General features: G+C 40.3%; 2 protein-coding genes across 2 annotated transcripts in view; one reads left to right on the top strand and one right to left on the bottom strand.

The window, feature by feature from the left end:
* The window catches only part of T265_03975 (hypothetical protein), a gene marked incomplete at both ends in the record, with an annotated part of 58,683 nt that overhangs the window by 8,081 nt on the left and 29,722 nt on the right, over positions 1–20,880 (bottom strand). Inside the window, 3 exons of the mRNA XM_009168582.1 lie at positions 4,118–4,279; positions 12,895–13,061; positions 14,088–14,228. Of these exons, the coding sequence (XP_009166846.1) occupies positions 4,118–4,279; positions 12,895–13,061; positions 14,088–14,228 (470 nt within the window). The remainder of the gene's footprint in view (positions 1–4,117; positions 4,280–12,894; positions 13,062–14,087; positions 14,229–20,880) is intronic.
* Positions 1–20,880, top strand: part of T265_03974 (hypothetical protein) — a gene marked incomplete at both ends in the record, with an annotated part of 53,783 nt that overhangs the window by 6,048 nt on the left and 26,855 nt on the right. Inside the window, one exon of the mRNA XM_009168581.1 lies at positions 7,182–7,448. Within this exon, the coding sequence (XP_009166845.1) occupies positions 7,182–7,448 (267 nt within the window). The remainder of the gene's footprint in view (positions 1–7,181; positions 7,449–20,880) is intronic.

A 20,880-nucleotide genomic window follows, 5' to 3' on the forward strand; every position in this document is an offset into this window, starting at 1 on the left:
CAGCACGAACGAAACCGGTCTTTAACTGTTAAAGAAGTTTTGCCATCTCTGTGAGTAGTAATCATTTAAGGCAACACTACGAAATTCACACTCAGACATTTGCATAAAATAGCGACTAGATAGTACGAATGCACTTCATCAAACCAATTTGGAAAGAGCGCCGTAAATCAACGTTTACTGAAGCTATAATTCAATTATCACGATTCGTCTTGCACATTGTTCATCATTTAGTTTTACATTTTATGGACCTTAGGTTTCATGAAACAGGGAATGGTTGTTTCAACTCCAAAGTACCATGAGCTAGTTGGATAATGCAACCGCTTGGACCGGTTCTGTCCTAAATGATGAACTTCTGAATTAGGTTAATGTTTGGGTGTTTTAACCGTTCAATGATTCAACAAAAAAGCAAACACTAGTTCGTAAGGAGTTATTTTTTCCAGGAGAGTTGGGACTATCTGAAACGGTGACAAAAATTATCACTATCCCCAAGTCAACTTCTGCCCACCCATTACAGACGATAATGACGTAGCCAGTTATTGTACAATCAAATAGAATAAAGCCGATTTGAAAAGAATACTGACAAATGGTGTTTATTTGATAACCATATGGCTGCGGCTTGTTATCTGTGAGAATATACTACCACACCTGTTTATCAGCTAAAAGGAATAGAGGAAAAATATCCATAGAAGCAAAGACGAATAGTTGCTCGATGGATTAAATTGATGAATGAAATTCACAAACTTCACAGACTTCTGACAGAAAAAGCGCGTCAGTGGATGGCCGGAAAACAGACTGCAACACCTGTTTGATCACGTCTGACCTGCTGCAGAAAACACCGGAAGACTACATCCGATGAAGGTGACAAACTAAACCAAGCACTTTAATAATCTTTGTTGTGAGTAGCGAGTATCCAATCCTTATGGCTTCGGCTCTCGTTTAGAGAGAAAATGCAATATACTGGGCTCTTGATTATATCCTGCAAAGTGAACACTTAAAGCCAGGATAAATTTGATGCAAGAAGCCGCATTCAACGGACAGCACAATGCGCAGCGGGTATCTGTATAGTATGGAACCATGAAATACTGCACCTTACCAAGAAACGCAACATTGTAACAAAGTTTGTCGCACCTTGTGTGCATCCATCCACTCAAGTTTTGCATAGAGTATAAGTATGCTAATGCGTTTCATCCGGACATTAAGAAATCAACGCTTGGTTGCGATAACGTGCTCGAAGGATTGTTTTGCATGCTAGTGAGCACTTCTAGAAATTGGTTCCTACGTTTCCTTGCGCCTACACAATAAGCGGGTCAGTATGATGAACAGATACGCGACTTTTTGCAACAAAGTGGGCGAAAAACTATAAGCAAGAGATGAGAAGGAGATAACGTCGGCTAATTTGAAATATCAGTACAGTGGGAAAGTTCCGATGTTACGTGACTGTATGTTGCCCGGTGGTCTATTTCTGCAGGCAATCATCAGTTATGGGTGAGAACATAATAGATTCATACAATTTTCGAAGACAAATGGAGGGCTGACATTTAAGGTAGAATGCAATTCACACTGGAGAATGGCGCACATTATGCAAAATGCCAATAATTGCACAAAATGGCACCCGGATGTTGGTGATTCCATCCAACTTGGAAAATTGAACTCTCAAGAAATGGAATAAAGAAGGCTTAAAAATGGAACTGAAATCCAGAGTTTTTGGGATGAGCAACATGTGTGAGTTGGGATTCCTTGAACACACCGGAGGCACACGTTGCCATTAAAATTGCCTTCTGTATACAGTAACGGAATCTATCGGATGAAGATTTCAACGTCCAAGTACTTGAGTCACGTTTCTTCGACTTATGTTAAAAAAAATCATCAACTAAATTATGTTTAAGTTACATCAACTCGTTTGGCAAGGTCTCGTTGAATTTATCAACGGCCAATCTGTCAAGCAAGGGTAAAAAGATCTCTATTCTTCACTTCAACATATTTTCATTAAGGCACATAACAGGACTGCGACTCGCGAGAGTAATAAATTTTTCTGTTTCGGAACAATGGCCAAAATCTTATGCGATGAGCCGAACGTATCCAGGCACGGCTATGTAAGAATCTTACTTCATCAATTCATGAAATGAGAATCTACAAACTTATGAGGATATTTAGCGCGCCTTATCGGACTTACTATTGCCAGCTTGTTGATTATATATACATATATATTGATCTCCATACAATAATATGCGCATACATATATGTGAATATATTTTTATGAAACTTTTTACTAAACCATCAGAAAAAAACATTTGTTGCGGTTTCCAAATATCAAAGTAACATTCTTCTTCTTTTAAGCGCTCCAAGTTATGAGTTTTCTGCATTCGTTTCATTCTTGTTTGAACAGTTTTCAGCCAGTTCTGGCGTGACTACTCTGACTTATTTACACGCTGGACACTTAATGAATCATTGATAGACACGTTTGGAAACTCGTCCACATCGTTTAATGGCAAAAAAATTCTGCTGTTACGATGTAATAATTCAAGCACACCGAGCTTGCGTTGGTGGGACAATGGTCACAGTTTCGCCTCAGGTGTCTCATGTTCGAAGTTAAAATCCCGGCTAGGTCGAAGTCAGGAACCAGTGATGAAGACTATCAGGAGAGAAACCCAGGTCCAATCTATTCTCCTCTGATGTGAACCTACAATATTGCTCTCAAAGGGATAGAAGAGGGCTTGTCTAAACGACAGTAGTATGAACTCTACGGAGCAAGCAGTCTGTTGTAAACGGGTAGTTCTGGATTATGATACAGAAGTGGTCCTAGAATGAAATGTAGTATCCTTTTTTCCAGCTTGTGACTCAACAGACGGTTAAAGCATTCTTTCAGCACTTCAGGTTTAAAGTTCACAATCATCACCATGATACTAAGCAGCCGTTGAAATTGCCTCTACATATGGTGTATAAAAATTCAACTGGGCTTTACGTGGCTTATCAGGAAACTGGCGACCGATGGGTAATCAGAATTATTTTCAGTGTTGCGTGCCCACAAATGGGATCTCGGAATTACCGAGTTCATGGCTTCGAGGTCTTACACGTGAAAATAACAAAGCAGAAGACGTTTCAATCAACGAACAACAGCGCACCATTAGTACTTAACAGTAGCGTCACTGACGTGAGGGTCTGTGACAACTATGATAACGTTCCGCATCTACTCACTTTCATTCCTCTACAGCCCTGTTTTGTTCTCTATGAGGTTGGAGCCTAATAAGCTAATGAGATAAACGACTACTTCAACTCAGTGAATAAAGCTCGACCCCTCGACCCCCCACCGTAAAATAGATAAATTCATAACTTGAATTCCAATGCTAAAATTATAGACTCAGGATATTATCCGATAATTCAAAGAAGGCTCTCAAAACGGACTGAATACATTGGCGTCCATCAGAAGTTTCACTCTTTTTCGTTCTACGGCAAAATAAAATATGAGGATAAATAGCTAATAGTCAATTTCCGATACTTTATTCTGGAAATGCATATATATATCGAATGTCTATATGCAGTTTGAATAAAAACCGTTGAATTAATCATTTGACGTGTATGTGAGCCCGTCAAGCTGGCTTAATAATGCAATTTAGGTTAGGAAATTAGGCTTTCTGGTATTTTTACATATTTAGTCCTCTCTCCACTCAGTATACTGAAACTTCATCCAGTATCATTCTAGATGGTAAAGCCAGTGCAACGGGCTCTTAGAAAGTGCCGGACAAATCCGGGGATATAACATTTAACTTTCGCTGAGAATTCAAAATGCCTACTTGAACAAATGAAGTAATAGTTACAATGTGGACGCGGAATCAATTGGGGAATGATAAATAAAAGATGTTTATTTTGGACGGTATCTTTTAGTGTTAGAGACTGGGCTTGTCATGTCATTCCTAATGAGTTCCATATTAAATCAGTTCAGATGGATGGTTTGATTCAGTACTGTTCAGAATTCAAAGGAGACACTTTTAAACTGGTTACGCTTGTAGTAAATTCTTCTTAATCTTTGATAGGAATGAGTGTTTTCGTCAAAATCCAGTCTATTTTGCGATAACGCTGTTTGCTACTAACACACAGTGTTTTCGGTGTCCTAACTTACCTCGATGTCAGAGATATGTTTGTAGAAAAACGTTCTTGCCCATAGCCATCCTGTCACCGTTAATAGAACCGGTCGATTTTTTGGTAACTCATCCAAGTGGCAAACTATTTGGGCGCAAACAGGTTGTTCCAATCGATAACCAACTCTATCACATTGGAGAATCTGTTGGAAGAGAATGAACGAACATAAGTGTGTGGCATGGAAATCATGAAGTTCTGAGGGAGGTGAATCAATGATGTTTTTCAGGAAACAACTCTGGTAGGCAGGAATTAAACTGCGTTCCCAAGGAGACGAAGTAACATTATCTCCCAAGAAAGTATTTTTGTTTCCGCATGTAATTTGGTATGGGAAATGATGAAATTCTCACGTTTCGTGGGTGGAAGTGGCAAGCGTATAACACATTTGGCCAGGTCTCCGAAGATGCTATTTTGTAGCTAAGTTTTTGAGAGATAGAAAATTTGCCACTAGGGAAGCTACTGTCTCCAAATGGGAGAGTGTTTCACCTTTACATTACCTTACACAACTTGGAATTTTCTATTCCAGAATGTGCAAACAATTGATGAAGATGGAAGCCATGCACACAAAATTTACTTAGGTTTACAAGATCTTAATACTAACTGGGTAGTCTATTACGATCACATGAAAATTTTCAAACTATTCTTTTCTTACATTTACACTTTGAGCGTCAACCTGCTACTCATGCGAACAGAAGCCAGCGCCAATGCTGAATTTTCAAGTCAGTAATGAACTTCTTAGAAACTATTGGACAGTCATTCTGTCAATAAATTGTTAATGTCGTAACACTATAGTAAATAGAATAATGCGTCCGAGTTTGTCTGATGATAATTTATCTCATCTCGCCCACCAGACTTAAACTGGAACAGTTCCCATCGATCCTCGCAATCGTTAAACTAGGTTGTAGTAAGAAGTTCCCGGTTTATTTTGATGTTACTTGTACCACTGAACAGAACGCCGTTGCGCAGAATCTGCTAACCAACTGCTAATTCAGCTGTGGGCAAGATGGCGCAGTCGTTAGAGCGCGAATATACTAACCAGAGGGTTCGTGGTTTGAACCCGATCTTTACCTCGCGACTTCCTCCGTCTAAGCTGGGGGGGGGTATCCCACCACTCGTTCTTCCTTCTGGTGGCATGGTATTTAGGCACCGAAAGGGCGCAACAGCTGAATGATCCAACCGTAGTTTATAATATAGAGTTTGCCACCTTAATACCAGGGATTTCAATTGCTGGTAAATCATTCCGCTAATGATTAGGCAGTCATCTACTGAATACCAATAGAAATCATGCCAACTTACGATAACTTTGCCCGTATCTGGGTGTGCTGCTTGTGGCTAGCTAACCCCCGATAGGATATTTGGGATGAATTTTATTTCTGTAGTAGAGCAAAACAGTTAATTCTACCTCTTCTGAACCACAAAAACATACTTCATGCGGATTCACGGTGGCACGGAAACACCAAGTTGAGGTGTTAAGTAACAATAATGATTCACTGGTCAATCAGAAGACCAGAAACGGTGAACGGGTGTGAAATCTAAAATGCATCTCACACAATTACATCTCCCGAACAAACCAATATTGGTTGAAGACTTTCTCGTTCAATTATGGGTAGTCATATATTTGCCAATCATCCAATAGGTGAAACAAAGACTGTCTTATGGTAAGAATGTCAAGGTGTTTTTGCCGTTCAACGCAAGGCAACTATAGGAATCCGATAGCTCATGGTAACTATCACAAGCGTAAAAACTGTTCTCTTGAACGAAAATTTCACCCTCATAACATCTTTCAAAGCCATTCGAAAACCATAGAACTATCTCAATCAGTCATAGTGGTACTGTGATTGGTCATTAAATGCAGTTTTATCTGCCATGTTTTATTCAGATACGAATTTGAGGATTTATGGAAAACTTAGGATGAAATTACCAAACATCTATTCGATTACCGATCAGCAAATGACCTTCACAAGCCAAAGGAATTTCTTTCTCTCCAGCATTTAAGGCTAATAATATTGCAAAAACTGATGGGAAGCAAACATTTTTTACCTGTTTTGGCGTACGTAAACCAGATGCTAGCAAAATTAAATGAGCTGATTGACCTCTGCATTCGCTCAATTCAGGCATAGTCCTGAATGCCAATCAAGTCTGCATATTTCCTACGAGTGCCTTTACTTCCAATCATTGAAACGCTTATGCCATCAATTTTTGGTTAGGTTACTACAAGAAAGTTGTATGTTTTGTTTTAAGCAGCTGACGATACAACATTTTCAACTGTTCTATTGAACAACCATACGTGGGACAGATATATCATGTAGCCACCGTTCGTTCGGTCAACAGATATGCCGCAATTCACCAAGGTGGTTGTAATCTATCACTCGTTGTAAGCTCTACTCAAAGTTGATTGGCGACCTAAAACGCCTATAGGGTTGTGAAAAGTAAAGTTCTTCGCAAATATACAGACAGTTGAGGGTAAATTTGTCCCAAATTTTACTTCATTTGACAATCATCTGATGATCCTACTGTCCTCCATAAGGCCAGGAACAGTGTCGGAAACCGTCCGCATGATTAACGTACTAGACTGGTGTTTTCAACACCAATTCAGGCATTACACTTAAAATTTCGACAAATAAGCGTGTGGAACTCAGTGTGACTGAGCAAATAATTAAGTGACATCATTCCTCTGCTCCTCGCAGCAGCTTGCATACCATGAAAACTTTGAACCCCCAGAGTATTTTTATGTTTAAGTACTCATTGTACTGTGAGAATCTTTAGATGAATAAAATACGGTGCGAAAGGAGTCGTTCTCGCCCCCTCAGCTATTTTAACACGCCATCATATGACGAACCAAAAAAAACTCGTTTTCAGTGAATGAAATTGATACGGTGACCCCATAGTCCTTAGAATGCATTCACGTTGGTGTTTTAAAGAATACAGAAGTAGCAAAGCGAAAGCCGTTTTGTAAACGCACGTGCTTATCTCTTTATATGGACGATCAAGACATCTCGAGGACGAAAGTTGCTGTGTAGGTTTAAAGCTTGTGCGTTTTCTAGCAGCCTGAAACGATTTGTGCAGAGCTGTGTGGTGCTGCACGCAAGCCTATAGAGCCCATGCAGCCCACTGGTCGAGCATGTGGAGGCCTGTTGAAAGTTGGCTCTGGGCCTGAACATGATGGTGCTGCACAGCGTCCCTTGTCCATGTTGAAGTGCTATCCGTCGGTTTCCAAATGTCGAGCATGTGGAGGCCTGTTGAAAGTTGTCTCTCGGCCTGAACATGATGGCGCTGCACAGCGTCCCTTGGCCATGTTGAAATGCTATCCGTCAGTTTGCAAATATTTGGACAGTTCCTGTTTTATAGCACCGTACAAATGTTTCAGGGAGTTGCGTCTTAGGATGCCATCAAGCTGATATTTGATAATTTGATCGTATACCGCTATAAATATCATTGAAGAAATTGTTGCCTTTAAGGGTCGGGTTCTAGTTAGAAAATAAGACAATTCTGGCTTCGTTCCAACAGAATTTAACTTTCTTCACTTCTAGCATATAAGTAAATGCGTCCTCGATGGCCCTTAAGACTGACAATGTAGCCATATGCATCGGAAAATTGTGCAAGCGGAAGCTTTGCTAGGGAAACTGACATCTGCGATTTTCACTGTCAGAAAGCTTTGTCTCATTACTGTGTATTTAATCGTTCTTCTGTCAGGTGCTACGTTCTGTCGTGGAAATTTAAGTATCTTAAACATAAATGAAGGATATTCTAGTAGCAGAATGTCCAATTCACCAATAACTTGATCAGCCGTTGAGTAGTCTTCCATTTTCAAAACATTTCGCCTTCTGGGATAAGGTCTGATCACCGAAACTGTAGGACAATTCACAGACAGTGCAACTTAAAAGAACCAAGTACCCAAGCACATCATCTGTAGTGCGCCCAGATTTACCACCATACAGAAGCTAAACCAGCGAGACAGTCCGGTATGTTGCAAGCATATTATAAATGCGTATTAGGAGATTGTTACAGAAGCGTATATTAAGGCGGCCAGATGCAGTTTTGGCCTTCGTAATTTAGCTGGAAACAGTTACGTCTTGAAAAAATGCTCCACTAAGATTGCGAAATTGCCTACGGGGGCGTGTCTTATGGTCACTCAGTCAAATACTCGTTGCAGGCTGTTAAAAGATGGGCGTTTTGAAACATCCGAAGTTAAGCCAGCACGGCATACCCCCAATACAAAGATTGTCGTCATCCCCTGTAATCCTTCTTCGGAATAAAAAGATAAGGGCAAGAAAGTCCTTGGATTGAATAAATTACCATCTATTTTGTATTGAATTGGCACAGTATGCTCGCAGTGACGAACGAACCTAGCACAGATGGTTGTTAAATAGACGGTAAACCGGTCTGGTCGAGGGATACAAACCCTGTTGGCGTTTGTATCAATAGTGAACTGTGAATTGACACTCAAATGTCCTCCCAGCGCGGTCGATACTGACCGGATTGACTAAATTAGACTGACTGCTTTGTTTCTGTACCATCCACAGTCAATATCACTTAAATTACCCAAACGTAATGATGATATCTAAGAACAGTCCAAAAAGTAGTTGGTTCAATCTTCGACGTCGTTTGTTCCCAAAGGCGAGTCATTCAGTCCTTCTGCGACATTTTCTTAAACTCTGCAGCGTCCTCTCCATAATCCCACCAACTAGTCAATCAAAGAGTCCACCAATGTTGCACAAAATGCCACTCTCTTAAAAGTCTCCGGGGCTTTTGGATTTCCATCCTATCCATACACAGAATTACCGGTACGTCCCTGAAACCTTTCAAAGCACGATAACCATTTGTCATGCACTATCGTTCTGTCCAGCCTGAACAGCCGTGTAGAAGAGTTATCCGCTTCCGCTGCTCTTTTCAGTTTCTGTTAGTTTTGACTTTCACCACCGCCAATGAATCAAGAACAATAAACCTTTAAGGATTCAGCTTTGTTCTACTTTCACCGGTTGTGTCAAAAGTCAACCAGAAGGTGGCATGAGTCTCCTGTTTTCATTAATCAGCTGCATTTCCAATTCTCCTTTCCTTCTAATCTATACGGTTCTCTACCTAAATAGAGTGTATGGGAGCAATATGAAGTAAAATGATCCAAGCCAGTGGTCGATATCCCCTACCTGGCTCAATGGTTCTTTATCGTGATTTGGGCTGCTGTGGTCGTAACTATACCCGACCCCAGCACAGATGACAATCACTATACCAGTGTCATTACCCGTTATTGCTTAAGTTAAGCAGCTTTACTGAGACGGGACAAAATACCGTTTAACTCATTTACGCAACTGAAGGAGCCGCACCAAAAACATCATTGGCAGGTAAACCCCAATCGATTTATTGTAGTCAGGAGTTCATGAATGATTCTAACAAACTTCGTCGGGAAAGGCGTATCTTGGGAAAGACGTATGATGGGAAAGACGTATCTTACCTAACGATAACCGTATTCAGCAATGGAAGTTATTAAGATTAAATTTCCCTCACTGTAAGTCTTCCTTTCAATCCCCAGATTTTTAGACTAAACTAGGAGTTCAATATAATAAAACGTATTCATCCGCATCTGGATATTCTTCTATTTAGTTCTGAGCTTTCATATCAATTGGAAAGTATGCAATCTTCGGAGATTTCTCCAACAAGCCGCTGTATAGTCTTATTGCCTTCCTGAGATGTTGCGATTAAGAGCTTTATCTGCTCAGATTTCAGAGAAACCGAGTCTTTTATGAGAAATAATCAATACGTGGAATAAGTGTACTTTTAAAAAGGCAGGAAGTTTACGATTAAATGCCTAAAATGGGCTATTCTCAGGTTAGTGCTGCGCACAACTGTCCGTGATTTGAACACGTACAGGATATTTGTGGTGATCTGTTGACACGTTTTCAACATTTTCAGCCACCGTAGAGAATTTCGACATGAACATCAGATGAGCTAGAGATTGCGTAAGACCTCCACAGACAGGCAATGCTGTGAGGTGATGTTCGACTCAGTATCTCGCTGGTCACTGAAACCTTAGAGCTGGTGTGGTTTAAATTGATTCCAAGCTTTATTGCGGAGTTAACGTAATGAAGAGGTACCGAGAAGCTGATAGGGAATGATGAAACAAAGTTACGAACTTTCATAAAGGAAACTACTCACAAGGTTGCTGTAAGCTCTTCGACAGTTCATATCATAAACGAGAGATTCATCTGAGTCTCTCGTGAAAATCAAATTGATTTACAAATGAGTGTATTTCTCTAAAGTCACGAACTGATTTCAACCCTGTTGAATGCTTCCCGAAAATAACAGAATAACATCCCGCAAAATTCGTCCAGAACCCCGTCCTGCTAGAAGTCCGTCCGCTCTGGTAACGTAAGAATCGCTGTGGATTCAAGATAATTAGCTACTTGAGTGATAGGGGTTACATAGCGCTCTTTTTGAAAAACAAAATGTCATACGAAATGCTTGAAATGTGGCTGGGTTATCGTAAGACTCGTTCTAACGCTGAGTCTCCATCTGATATTGTTGTTCAGATAAACGCCAGTTAATTGAAGAAACAAGCAAATAACCTCTTTCCTAACTACACTACAAAGGATTACGTGTCAGGCTCGACGATGAATCTATCCACTTAGCCATTTGCCAGCGAATTAACATTTCTACGAGCTCAGGCTTTCTTTTTGTTGTTATCCAGTGAGCAAACATTGCAATAAATTTAAAAATTCAGGTCAAAATAATGTAGCTGTTATCCGACAGAAGTTCGAATTGGGCATCTAACTAAACATACAGACACTGTTTTGGAATGGATTCCTAGCAAATGTAAGGGCACATTTAGCTTATTTAAAATCCAAGCGTCTGCTTTTCTGAGCATCAGCAGTCTTGGTCGTTCTCTCCATTCCTTCGAAGTTCCTTGTAAACGGATACCAATTACTGGTATCTGTTGAACTGACCTTAATTATGAGGTGTTCTCTCGCGAACAGGGACAACCAGAATCGACGTACGAGTGAACGGTGATGCAAGTATTTCAACTTTCAAAAACAATACCATGAAATACAAGCTAGTGGTTTAGGAGTGATCTTACCACTGATTATCAGTGATAGCTTTTTAGAGAGGTTGCCGGTGGTTTCCCAGAATATGTACATTTCAAACCAACTTACAATAGACCATTTGCATGTAGTCTTATTTTGGAATGCGAACAACCGTACACGACTTCACTTTACGCATTCTAACAGGATATTTCCGCTCTAGGGAACCATGCCTAAGTTTAGGTCAATTATGACTGTTTAGTTGAAGGTACCACATGCCGCAAGAGGCTTCATTTGCTTGTTGCCCTCTAGAATTTTTATCAGGGAGAAGTAGATGTATCTCCTATTAAAATGTATGAGCAGTACATCGCTTTCGTAGGGATTTTCGATGTGACCTAGTCATAACCAATTATCGATTCTCACGCCTTGGGAAACAATTTTCTGGTCAGTGTGGCGTGACATGTGTTTCCCGTTATATTTAACTTTTCCCATAATTGAACAATTTTCCGTGGTGATCTGTTGAGAGCTGTCATCTTTATTAACTTGTGTCAACTGTTCCAGCGTGCCACGACGTGTAACATCTTGTAAAGTTACATACGGCGAAGTTCCGCCCATTCATCTGACCCAATTCATCAATTGTCACGTGCCTGTGTTCAGTGAATGCTAGCTACAAACAGCCTTCTTTGTTTACATGGCGATTTATGAAGGTAGCACAATTCACAGCAAATCGATAAGCGCAATGCCACGAAACTTCACCGTATGGGATGAAGCAGAGTAAATGACCGGTTTGGCCTGCTGTACACGGCTTTATTCTTTTCAATGCCCGTCAAGCGTTTTAGTAACTCAGCGGCAGCAGAGGAAACACTATCTTTGTGAATACCAGCTGAAATTATTTAAATTTATCTGAATGCATCGAACTTTTGTTTTTGCAAAAAGGATCCTAGGGATTAAAGTTCTCGTTCCTTACGTATGTCAGCGGGATTTTTTATGACCTTTCAGTAAAAGCTTGACTGAGATTCGATGGTCAAGTGAATGGGACTGATCTAGGGTGTCAAGCAGAACAATATAATTACAGTACACTCTGTTGATTTAAATGTCTACTTGGTAATAAAATTAACAATCGTTCAGTGGTAAAATTTTCTGTGGCTAGCCGCCATGTCACACGAAAGTAGACTAAGGGCTGGGATACTGCCGGGCTGCCCAAGCCCAACAGACTTCCCAGTCAGTTAATTCACCCTCTAACCACCAAACCATCTCGCCACCACCGAACCTTAACGCCCCACTGAGTCATTACTATGTATACTACATTGTACGGTTGCACATGAATAAAATTACTGTTAATTTGCAACTGAGTTTCAGTTCCTCTGATACGGTGATTTTCGCGTTAGAACAGATCCACAGATTTATTTTCGAATAGTCCAGGTTGAGGAGCATCGTCTGAAAACGGTATGAATGATAAGAAGATTCCGGAATTTGTTCTGTTTAAGCAAAAATGCTTCACCAAAATAACCGCCGTCAAATACGACCAAACGAAGTGGACTGTAGGCTTTTCTTGGTCACTTTAACTGAGGTGAAACCACAAGATGTTTTCTAGATGAGCCGATGTGTAGGGGTTAACTCAGCAAAATAATTTGGAAACAGTTTGGTACTGACCAAACCAGCGAAAAGCCGCGATTTTAGGGGGGGAGCATTATCTCAAAAAACGTCCAAATTGATCAAAATATGACTACTATGATCAAGGGCATACCTCCTTAGGAATCCGCCGGAATAGACTTGTGGACGAGAAGCTTATCGTTTCTTCGGGAGAATCACCCGGTGTGGATTCCATCGACCGGTTTTGTAGGTTGAAATCCATTTGGGTGTGCGCATCGCCACCACGAGTGGGTATGGCCTGACGGCGCGCTCTTGAATACGCTAGATGAAAAAACGAGAAACCAAGTCTGGTTTGACAGCATAACTAAAAAATCTCAAGAGTGCTCAAAACACTCGGATTTACTGTAAAAGATTGACAGGTTTTACAAATTCGCCAAGAAGTTAAATGAACTCTAAGCTTCTCAAACAGACTTCATATTTTTGAGCAATTCAGAGATTACAAGCAAACTACTAAAAGTGTAGCACATAAGATCAGCGGAGGAACCAAGTAAACCTCTATCTACGAGTTCGAAATAAAGTCATTACTAGCAGCGACTTTCTAAAAGAAATTAGCATTCAAATTTTATCTTCCTTGAAAATCGTTTGTAAGAAACAGACGAAAATTTTGAGAAGTTTCGTAAGTATTTTAATCAATATTCCCTTCTAACCATTAGCTAGGCCAAGTAACCCATTCAAAAATCACACACCACGTGATAAAAAAATGCTTTGTTGGGAGGCTTAGCGGGCCGGTGTCAAAAACCGGCCACCAGACTTGATTGCATAAGCGGTGAGTCAGACAGCTACTGATGCATCACGTCGCTGGAATACAAGAAGCAAATTCTACGACTGCATGCATGAATAAAATTACTGTTAATTTGCAACTGAGTTTCAGTTCCTCTGATACGGTGATTTTCGCGTTAGAACAGATCCACAGATTTATTTTCGAATAGTCCAGGTTGAGGAGCATCGTCTGAAAACGGTATGAATGATAAGAAGATTCCGGAATTTGTTCTGTTTAAGCAAAAATGCTTCACCAAAATAACCGCCGTCAAATACGACCAAACGAAGTGGACTGTAGGCTTTTCTTGGTCACTTTAATTGAGGTGAAACCACAAAATGTTTTCTAGATGAGCCGATGTGTAGGGGTTAACTCAGCAAAATAATTTGGAAACAGTTTGGTACTGACCAAACCAGCGAAAAGCCGCGATTTTAGGGGGGGGGCACATTATCTCAAAAAACGTCCAAATTGATCAAAATATGACTACTATGATCAAGGGCATACCTCCTTAGGAATCCGCCGGAATAGACTTGTGGACGAGAAGCTTATCGTTTCTTCGGGAGAATCACCCGGTGTGGATTCCATCGACCGGTTTTGTAGGTTGAAATCCATTTGGGTGTGCGCATCGCCACCACGAGTGGGTATGGCCTGACGGCGCGCTCTTGAATACGCTAGATGAAAAAACGAGAAACCAAGTCTGGTTTGACAGCATAACTAAAAAATCTCAAGAGTGCTCAAAACACTCGGATTTACTGTAAAAGATTGACAGGTTTTACAAATTCGCCAAGAAGTTAAATGAACTCTAAGCTTCTCAAACAGACTTCATATTTTTGAGCAATTCAGAGATTACAAGCAAACTACTAAAAGTGTAGCACATAAGATCAGCGGAGGAACCAAGTAAACCTCTATCTACGAGTTCGAAATAAAGTCATTACTAGCAGCGACTTTCTAAAAGAAATTAGCATTCAAATTTTATCTTCCTTGAAAATCGTTTGTAAGAAACAGACGAAAATTTTGAGAAGTTTCGTAAGTATTTTAATCAATATTCCCTTCTAACCATTAGCTAGGCCAAGTTACCCATTCAAAAATCACACCACGTGATAAAAAACTGCTTTGTTGGGAGGCTTAGCGGGCCGGTGTCAAAAACCGGCCACCAGACTTGATTGCATAAGCGGTGAGTCAGACAGCTACTGATGCATCACGTCGCTGGAATACAAGAAGCAAATTCTACGACTGCATCCGGAGATGCTCTGCGTCTTTGTGGAAACCACACTTGGTATCGAGGTCACATTCATGAACCCATATGTTTTCCGTCACTCTCCTGGTAGACAGTGACCCGCAAAACGGACAAAATTTAGCAGCGATCTGGCATACAAACTGTCGCATATATATCCTACGATCACCCCCAGTAAGGTAATGCTTGAGAAAGATTGTATGATCCATATTTAAGCCGAATTCTCCATGTATTTCTACTGACCGCCAAAATTTTGTTTAAACGTTTATTGTACAGGTCACCGGCCTCCTGAAAAAAGACCATAAAATTAGATGTCAGCGATTGGACACGTTGGAGGCATTTGTCATCAGTATCTAGCTGATCCGATCACTTCACCAATGACCATTGTCCACAATCAACTTAATAATACCGGCTATTGTCTCCGATTTGAGACAGATTACTTCCAGCCCCAAAGTGGCATCGTTGTTTAAACGTTTATTGTACAGGTCACCGCCCTCCTGACAAAAGACCATGAAATTAGATGTCAGCGGTTGGAAACGTTGGAGGCATTTGTCCCCAGTATCTAGCTGATCCGACCACTTCACCACTGACCATTGTCCACAATCAACTTAACAATGCCGGCTATTGCCTCCGATTTGAGGCAGATTACTTGCAGTCCCAAAGTGGCATCAGAGCTGTTGGACACATGGACTATTCGAAATTTCAATTGAAGCTGTTGCTTCTATGCTGACTGCCCACGTCCGTGAACGACTTATGAATGTAGTTTTGGCTTGCGAGATGTAAATTTGCTATGCCATTGTTGCTTTTTCTCCAGCTGCTTCAAATTTCTGTTGGCTTTTTGGTAAATTATATCGCACTACACACATGTATAAATTAAATAAACAAACCGGCACGAAAAGTTACATAGGGTCCGTTCAGTATTTGGAATCACAAATCCCTACGGAATTTTGAACGGCACATAGAATTCCAAATTTTCAATACAGGAGTGCCGAGTCTTTATGTCAGCTGATAGCTTCGTGTCTAAGCAGCGTGAGAAGGGGAGTTCATCATATGTTCCAAACGTCGGAGTCGTCTGTCGAACCATGCATTTGCACATCAAGCATGATCACAGCATGATGTCAAGCCGATTACGTACAAACCGTGATAACCATAAAGGCTCTGGCTATTCGTTTGGGATTAGGTTTAAGCATGAGATATCTGTTATTTCCAAAATTGGTTTCGGTAGCTTCTCGGCAACAGGGTTATTTATCCAAACCACTCGTTTATGGGTAATTGCATAGCCCATGATGTTTCGGCGGATGCTGAAATTTCCGTTCTTACAAATGATTCTTCAGCAGTACTGGGAAACGATCAATCATTCATCGAAATAAGACACCAAACTGCAAACCCGCCTGGCTCTGCGATTTGTTCCATTGAGGCCGAAGAATTTGGCAGAAAATTGTGCACAGCACCGTAGATGTGACTGTAGATGGAAAATTGTAGCCTGATTGACGGTAACAAGATGTTTATAATCTTCAGAGACAATCACGTATGACTTTTCTGATGGTACGCTTTCCACAACCGGGGCCCGAATACAGCTCGCCTGTTTGAGAGTTTATAAAAATCAGACATTTTGCGCGGTACTGTCGACTAGGGTGGACGAATTTCGCCCAAAAGCAACTTGGTGATATATGGCCAAGTAGAAGAATCAAATGTCAGGCTCAGGAAATAAGAGGATGAGGAAGATGCATTCTTGGAAAGATGTGGGTCTGTAATCAAATTCGAAGTGCAAAATAGCGATGATAAATAGAGGATTTGGACGTCATTAACCTCAACTAGTTGAAACTATCATTCAAGCACTTTTCAGGAGACCCCGAGGACAGAATAATTCAAAGATGTGACCAAATCTACAAAAATAAACACAATTACGTCTCACATATCTACCGGAATTCAGTCAGTTTATATGATCCTGTTCTGTGACACTTAATCCTCCCGCAACTAACTCGAAGAAGAACCACCTTCAATCATAAAAAAAACAGTTTTTATTGTCATTTCTGTTTCTTGAAAACATCTATCATGTGCTATAGCTTTAAATACTTCACCCTGGTTTTCACCGCTGATTATCTGGAGCTTTTATTGTTTTAATGATTTTTCATTGAATATTAATAATCCTATGATTCTGTAATTCTATTAATGAAACCATATTTTCACCAACGCATGGGAAAAATATCCTCTGTTTTGTGACACATGATAGACAAGGGTGGCGATCTCGCAGACCTTTTTCGAGATAGGTAAAGTGGGAAATCTGAATCGTGTCCGATTTAGTAAACCACTCTTTGAGCATTACAAGGCGAAGTCATGTGCTTGATTCTTCTTTATGAGATTACTATTCGGTAAAACCTATTTTACAATTTCATTTGAAGGACGAAGCAAACCAGACCACCACCCTTTCACACTTCAAATACTTTCCAATGCCACACAGTTGAATTCAAAATTAAATTTAGTTTCAGGTTCAGAAGGAACATGTGTTTTGCCCATCAGTCATTTAAACAAACTATTAAGTTTGACATAGTTACTAAACACAATATTTTCCATCTTCAAAATATTTTGGTCAGGCCTGCGCAGTACACTTCTGTGTTCATCATGCAAACCTTCAAAAAATCGATATCTTTTACCTCTCTACTTTGCTGCCACTAGAAGATCCGTTGAGTGATTGCGTCAGTTTGGTGTTGCACCTTCGTCAGAGTGAAAACTCCGATAAATGAAACAAAAACTGTCATAATTTTAAGCGAACTCAACTCGACTATATCTTAAAAGTAATCAAAGAAATTTGTTCCTTGAGTCAAAAAGAAATGAACTAAAAGAGTTCATGGAGAAAATTTTGTGTGCACTCGAGGCAGCTTTTACGTCACTCGGACGGCAAACGTGGGCGTATTGCCAGTGGATAAGTTTCAAAATAGGGGGTTATGTCATTCCACTAGATAGTTAAATTGTAAGGCAAAATAGGCTTTTGACCTTGGAGGTTCTGAGTGAATTTATTCGTTAGATTTGGGCAGTCATAGACTGTAACCTCCTTATAGACAAAATGCCAGCCTTTCTGATGTCCAGGCCCCTCCCTATGGTTTTTATTTCCACATGTCAGGCACATTTCCTCCGCAGTTCCGTCAGATGTGATTTTCAACCAGTTTGTTCCTTTCGACTACGTCGGGTGTAGAAACTGCAGAGCTACTAACTAGTACTGACCCTAAAAGGAGTCCATTCGTTTACTGGAATACAATTTCCCAGAAGGTTTTATTAGATATGCAACGTTGTCGCTTACATTGTGCTGAATGCGTAATAACAGTAGAGAACCAAATATCTTGTTAATTGTATAAAGGGACGGTAAGATGTGGTAGGGTTCCTAATTACGAACAAACTGATGCAGTTTTGCACTCAGCTAGAAACCATTATAGCAGGGATCACCACCCCTCTTATAAAACGACAGAATAACTCAACAAGTAAGTACAAACCACTTTACTCGGAGCGAGATAGGAACAATTCATGAATTACTGTGACCGCGTCTAGGTTTAACAATCAACTGTAAAGCCAAAGTAATCTTGTCATTGGAAAGCGTGAATTTTTTCTTAAAAATGTAATTCATTGATGGTATGGTATTCCTTCCCATTATCATGTGATGTCTGTCAGCAGATCTAGAAATCGTACATGCCTGCACGTGACTTACGAAACCAGTCGTCTTGCAATCAAAGATTCGCGTTTTTATATGCTAGATTGAGATGGCACCGAAGGAGAGAGTGCTTTCCTATCTATCACGTGAAACGCAAATCAGCATTAGCTGGAAATGTTTGCTACAGAATGGCACAATCCCAAGATAAAGCGAGATGGTTACGTCCAAGCATAGTGAGGCCTCGATTTACCATCAAGATGAAAGCCAAAAACTAGGTTAATAATATGTCAGGTCCACCTTTCCGTTACAAACATTTCAGTTGTGCAGTTAATTCTAGACAGCCAGTGAAGCACCAGAGGTGGATTGGACGGCAAAATCAAGGATGAAACATGGATATTATGTAGTTAGAGAGGTAGAACTGACAAAAATTGCTAGACCTGTATGAATTCTGCCCGTATAATAAGCCTGGAGTTCAGACGGCCAGAATTATCAAGCTGGAAGACTACTGATTAAACATACAAGAATTAGACGCTAAAGATATTAATGACACAATGGATTAAAAGGACAAAAGGAAAAACGTCGGATGTGATTTCAGCTGCAAAATGGCGAACTTGAAATATCTGACCACAGTGAAACCGGACAAAGCTACGCATCCACGAAAATTAGAGACCGAAATGAGCGAACACAAAATAGTTTATTATTTAGGCTGACTAGATTATGAGTGACTTCAGGATGAAGAAAAGAAAGGAGAAATGGTCAAATGAAATAACGTTCTTTTGATAGCGTGATGACAACCACAGGACCATGGAAAGTCGCTAAGGATACCCGTGCCGGACCCTAGAAACCAGCGCCAATTTTCTCACAAGAATGAGTGGGGGTAAAAGTGAGTTCCTAAGTGACCAGCTGACAGCCAAGAGCAGATTCAAGTGGGATATTTCGTCGGTACACTCAGAGCAAGAGTCCTTCTTGTTTCTCCTATTATTCTTCCTTATCATTTCCAAAATTTCAGTTGACGGACATGTTTATCGGTGCCTGGAATTAATTATGCCTGAAGCACACACTTTTTAGGGAAAGAATAATCTAAGGTCACAAGTAAGTTACCAACCATAATGTAGTGTCATTGTCAACCGTGATTATTACTTTGCTAGTATTATTATTGTTATTACAAATTATTACCACCCCTAACAATAGTCACGAAAAGAACGTTTTTTTAATATCATGCCTGATTCCGGACACGTATGCAAGGGTGGCGCACCAATGAACTCATTTTTAAATTAATTACATCTTGTGTTCTTTCAGCAATTTTCGCCAGTCTGCCTCTTTACCCTGCTTTGATTTAATATTCTGGCACGATTTGACCGAGCTTTCCCTAAATTAATAATAATCATCATCGTCATCATCATGGAGAGCATAACATATGGTTCAACCCCGATGTTCCACATTCTTCAATGCGTTTAGAGCAGCGAGTGTCTTAGTCATTAAGGGTAGAAAAATTGCAACTTCCGCCTACAACCAGCTCTTAAGACGGTACACACTGGGAAAACAACAGAATAAACTCCAAGCGCAACAAGAAAAACAGTTGCGAAAGGAAAAATACATATTTAGACATCCGGACATCTTGAGTAATGAGTCAAAGGTCTCCGCGGATCAACCTTATGTACACCACTGGGATATTCCGACTAAAAGATTCGCCTAAAACTGTAAGGAAACGAATCCTGTCATTTCTAGAGAAATACAAAATAAAAAAATGCAAACTCACCGAATAACTCACCAAGGCAGAGAAAGTAGAAAAAAATAAATTTCCCTATCGGTACCTTCAGGTTCTGCCAAGTTTACATCCAAGTAACTCTAGTACGGAGAGTTGGTTCACACAAAACCAGGGATATATCGAATTTGAGAGGTTCTCTTATTAGACACCATAGTCGATGCAACTATCCACTAAAGCAGGTTAATAGACCAGGTGGACTGTGATAGTTATTCCGTTGTCTTTTGTTGTTATTGTACAGATCAATAACTCTGCTCTAGCGTGAGCATAAGCTTATGTTCAGGCTTCCAGTGTTTGCAAGTGGAACGCTTAAAGCTGCCCTGAATGTCAGTCGTCCAAAGTTTGAAGTATTTTAATAAATAAGAGCGTACTGAGCACTATGTCCACTTTAGAAAATTCGGACAGTACCTACTTGGTGTGCCCTGAATGAGCGCACTAGAGAAAAACTTTGTTATCGTGATCATAAACTCACGTAAAACAAAAGGTGACCTTTTACAGCATTTTTGGTTGAAAATATCGCAAACAGGTGGCGTGGCTGTGACTCATTCATATGTACAATTAAGAGGGACATTGAGAACTATGTACCGTGGACGACAGGTTGCTGCCTGAAGGGAATGAAACAAATTACGTCTGAGTTCAAAGAAAATTCCATAAGTTTCCTACAACGATGGCACTCTTAAC

This window comes from Opisthorchis viverrini, assembly GCF_000715545.1.
Source record: "Opisthorchis viverrini unplaced genomic scaffold opera_v5_61, whole genome shotgun sequence".
Lineage (NCBI taxonomy): Eukaryota > Metazoa > Platyhelminthes > Trematoda > Opisthorchiida > Opisthorchiidae > Opisthorchis > Opisthorchis viverrini.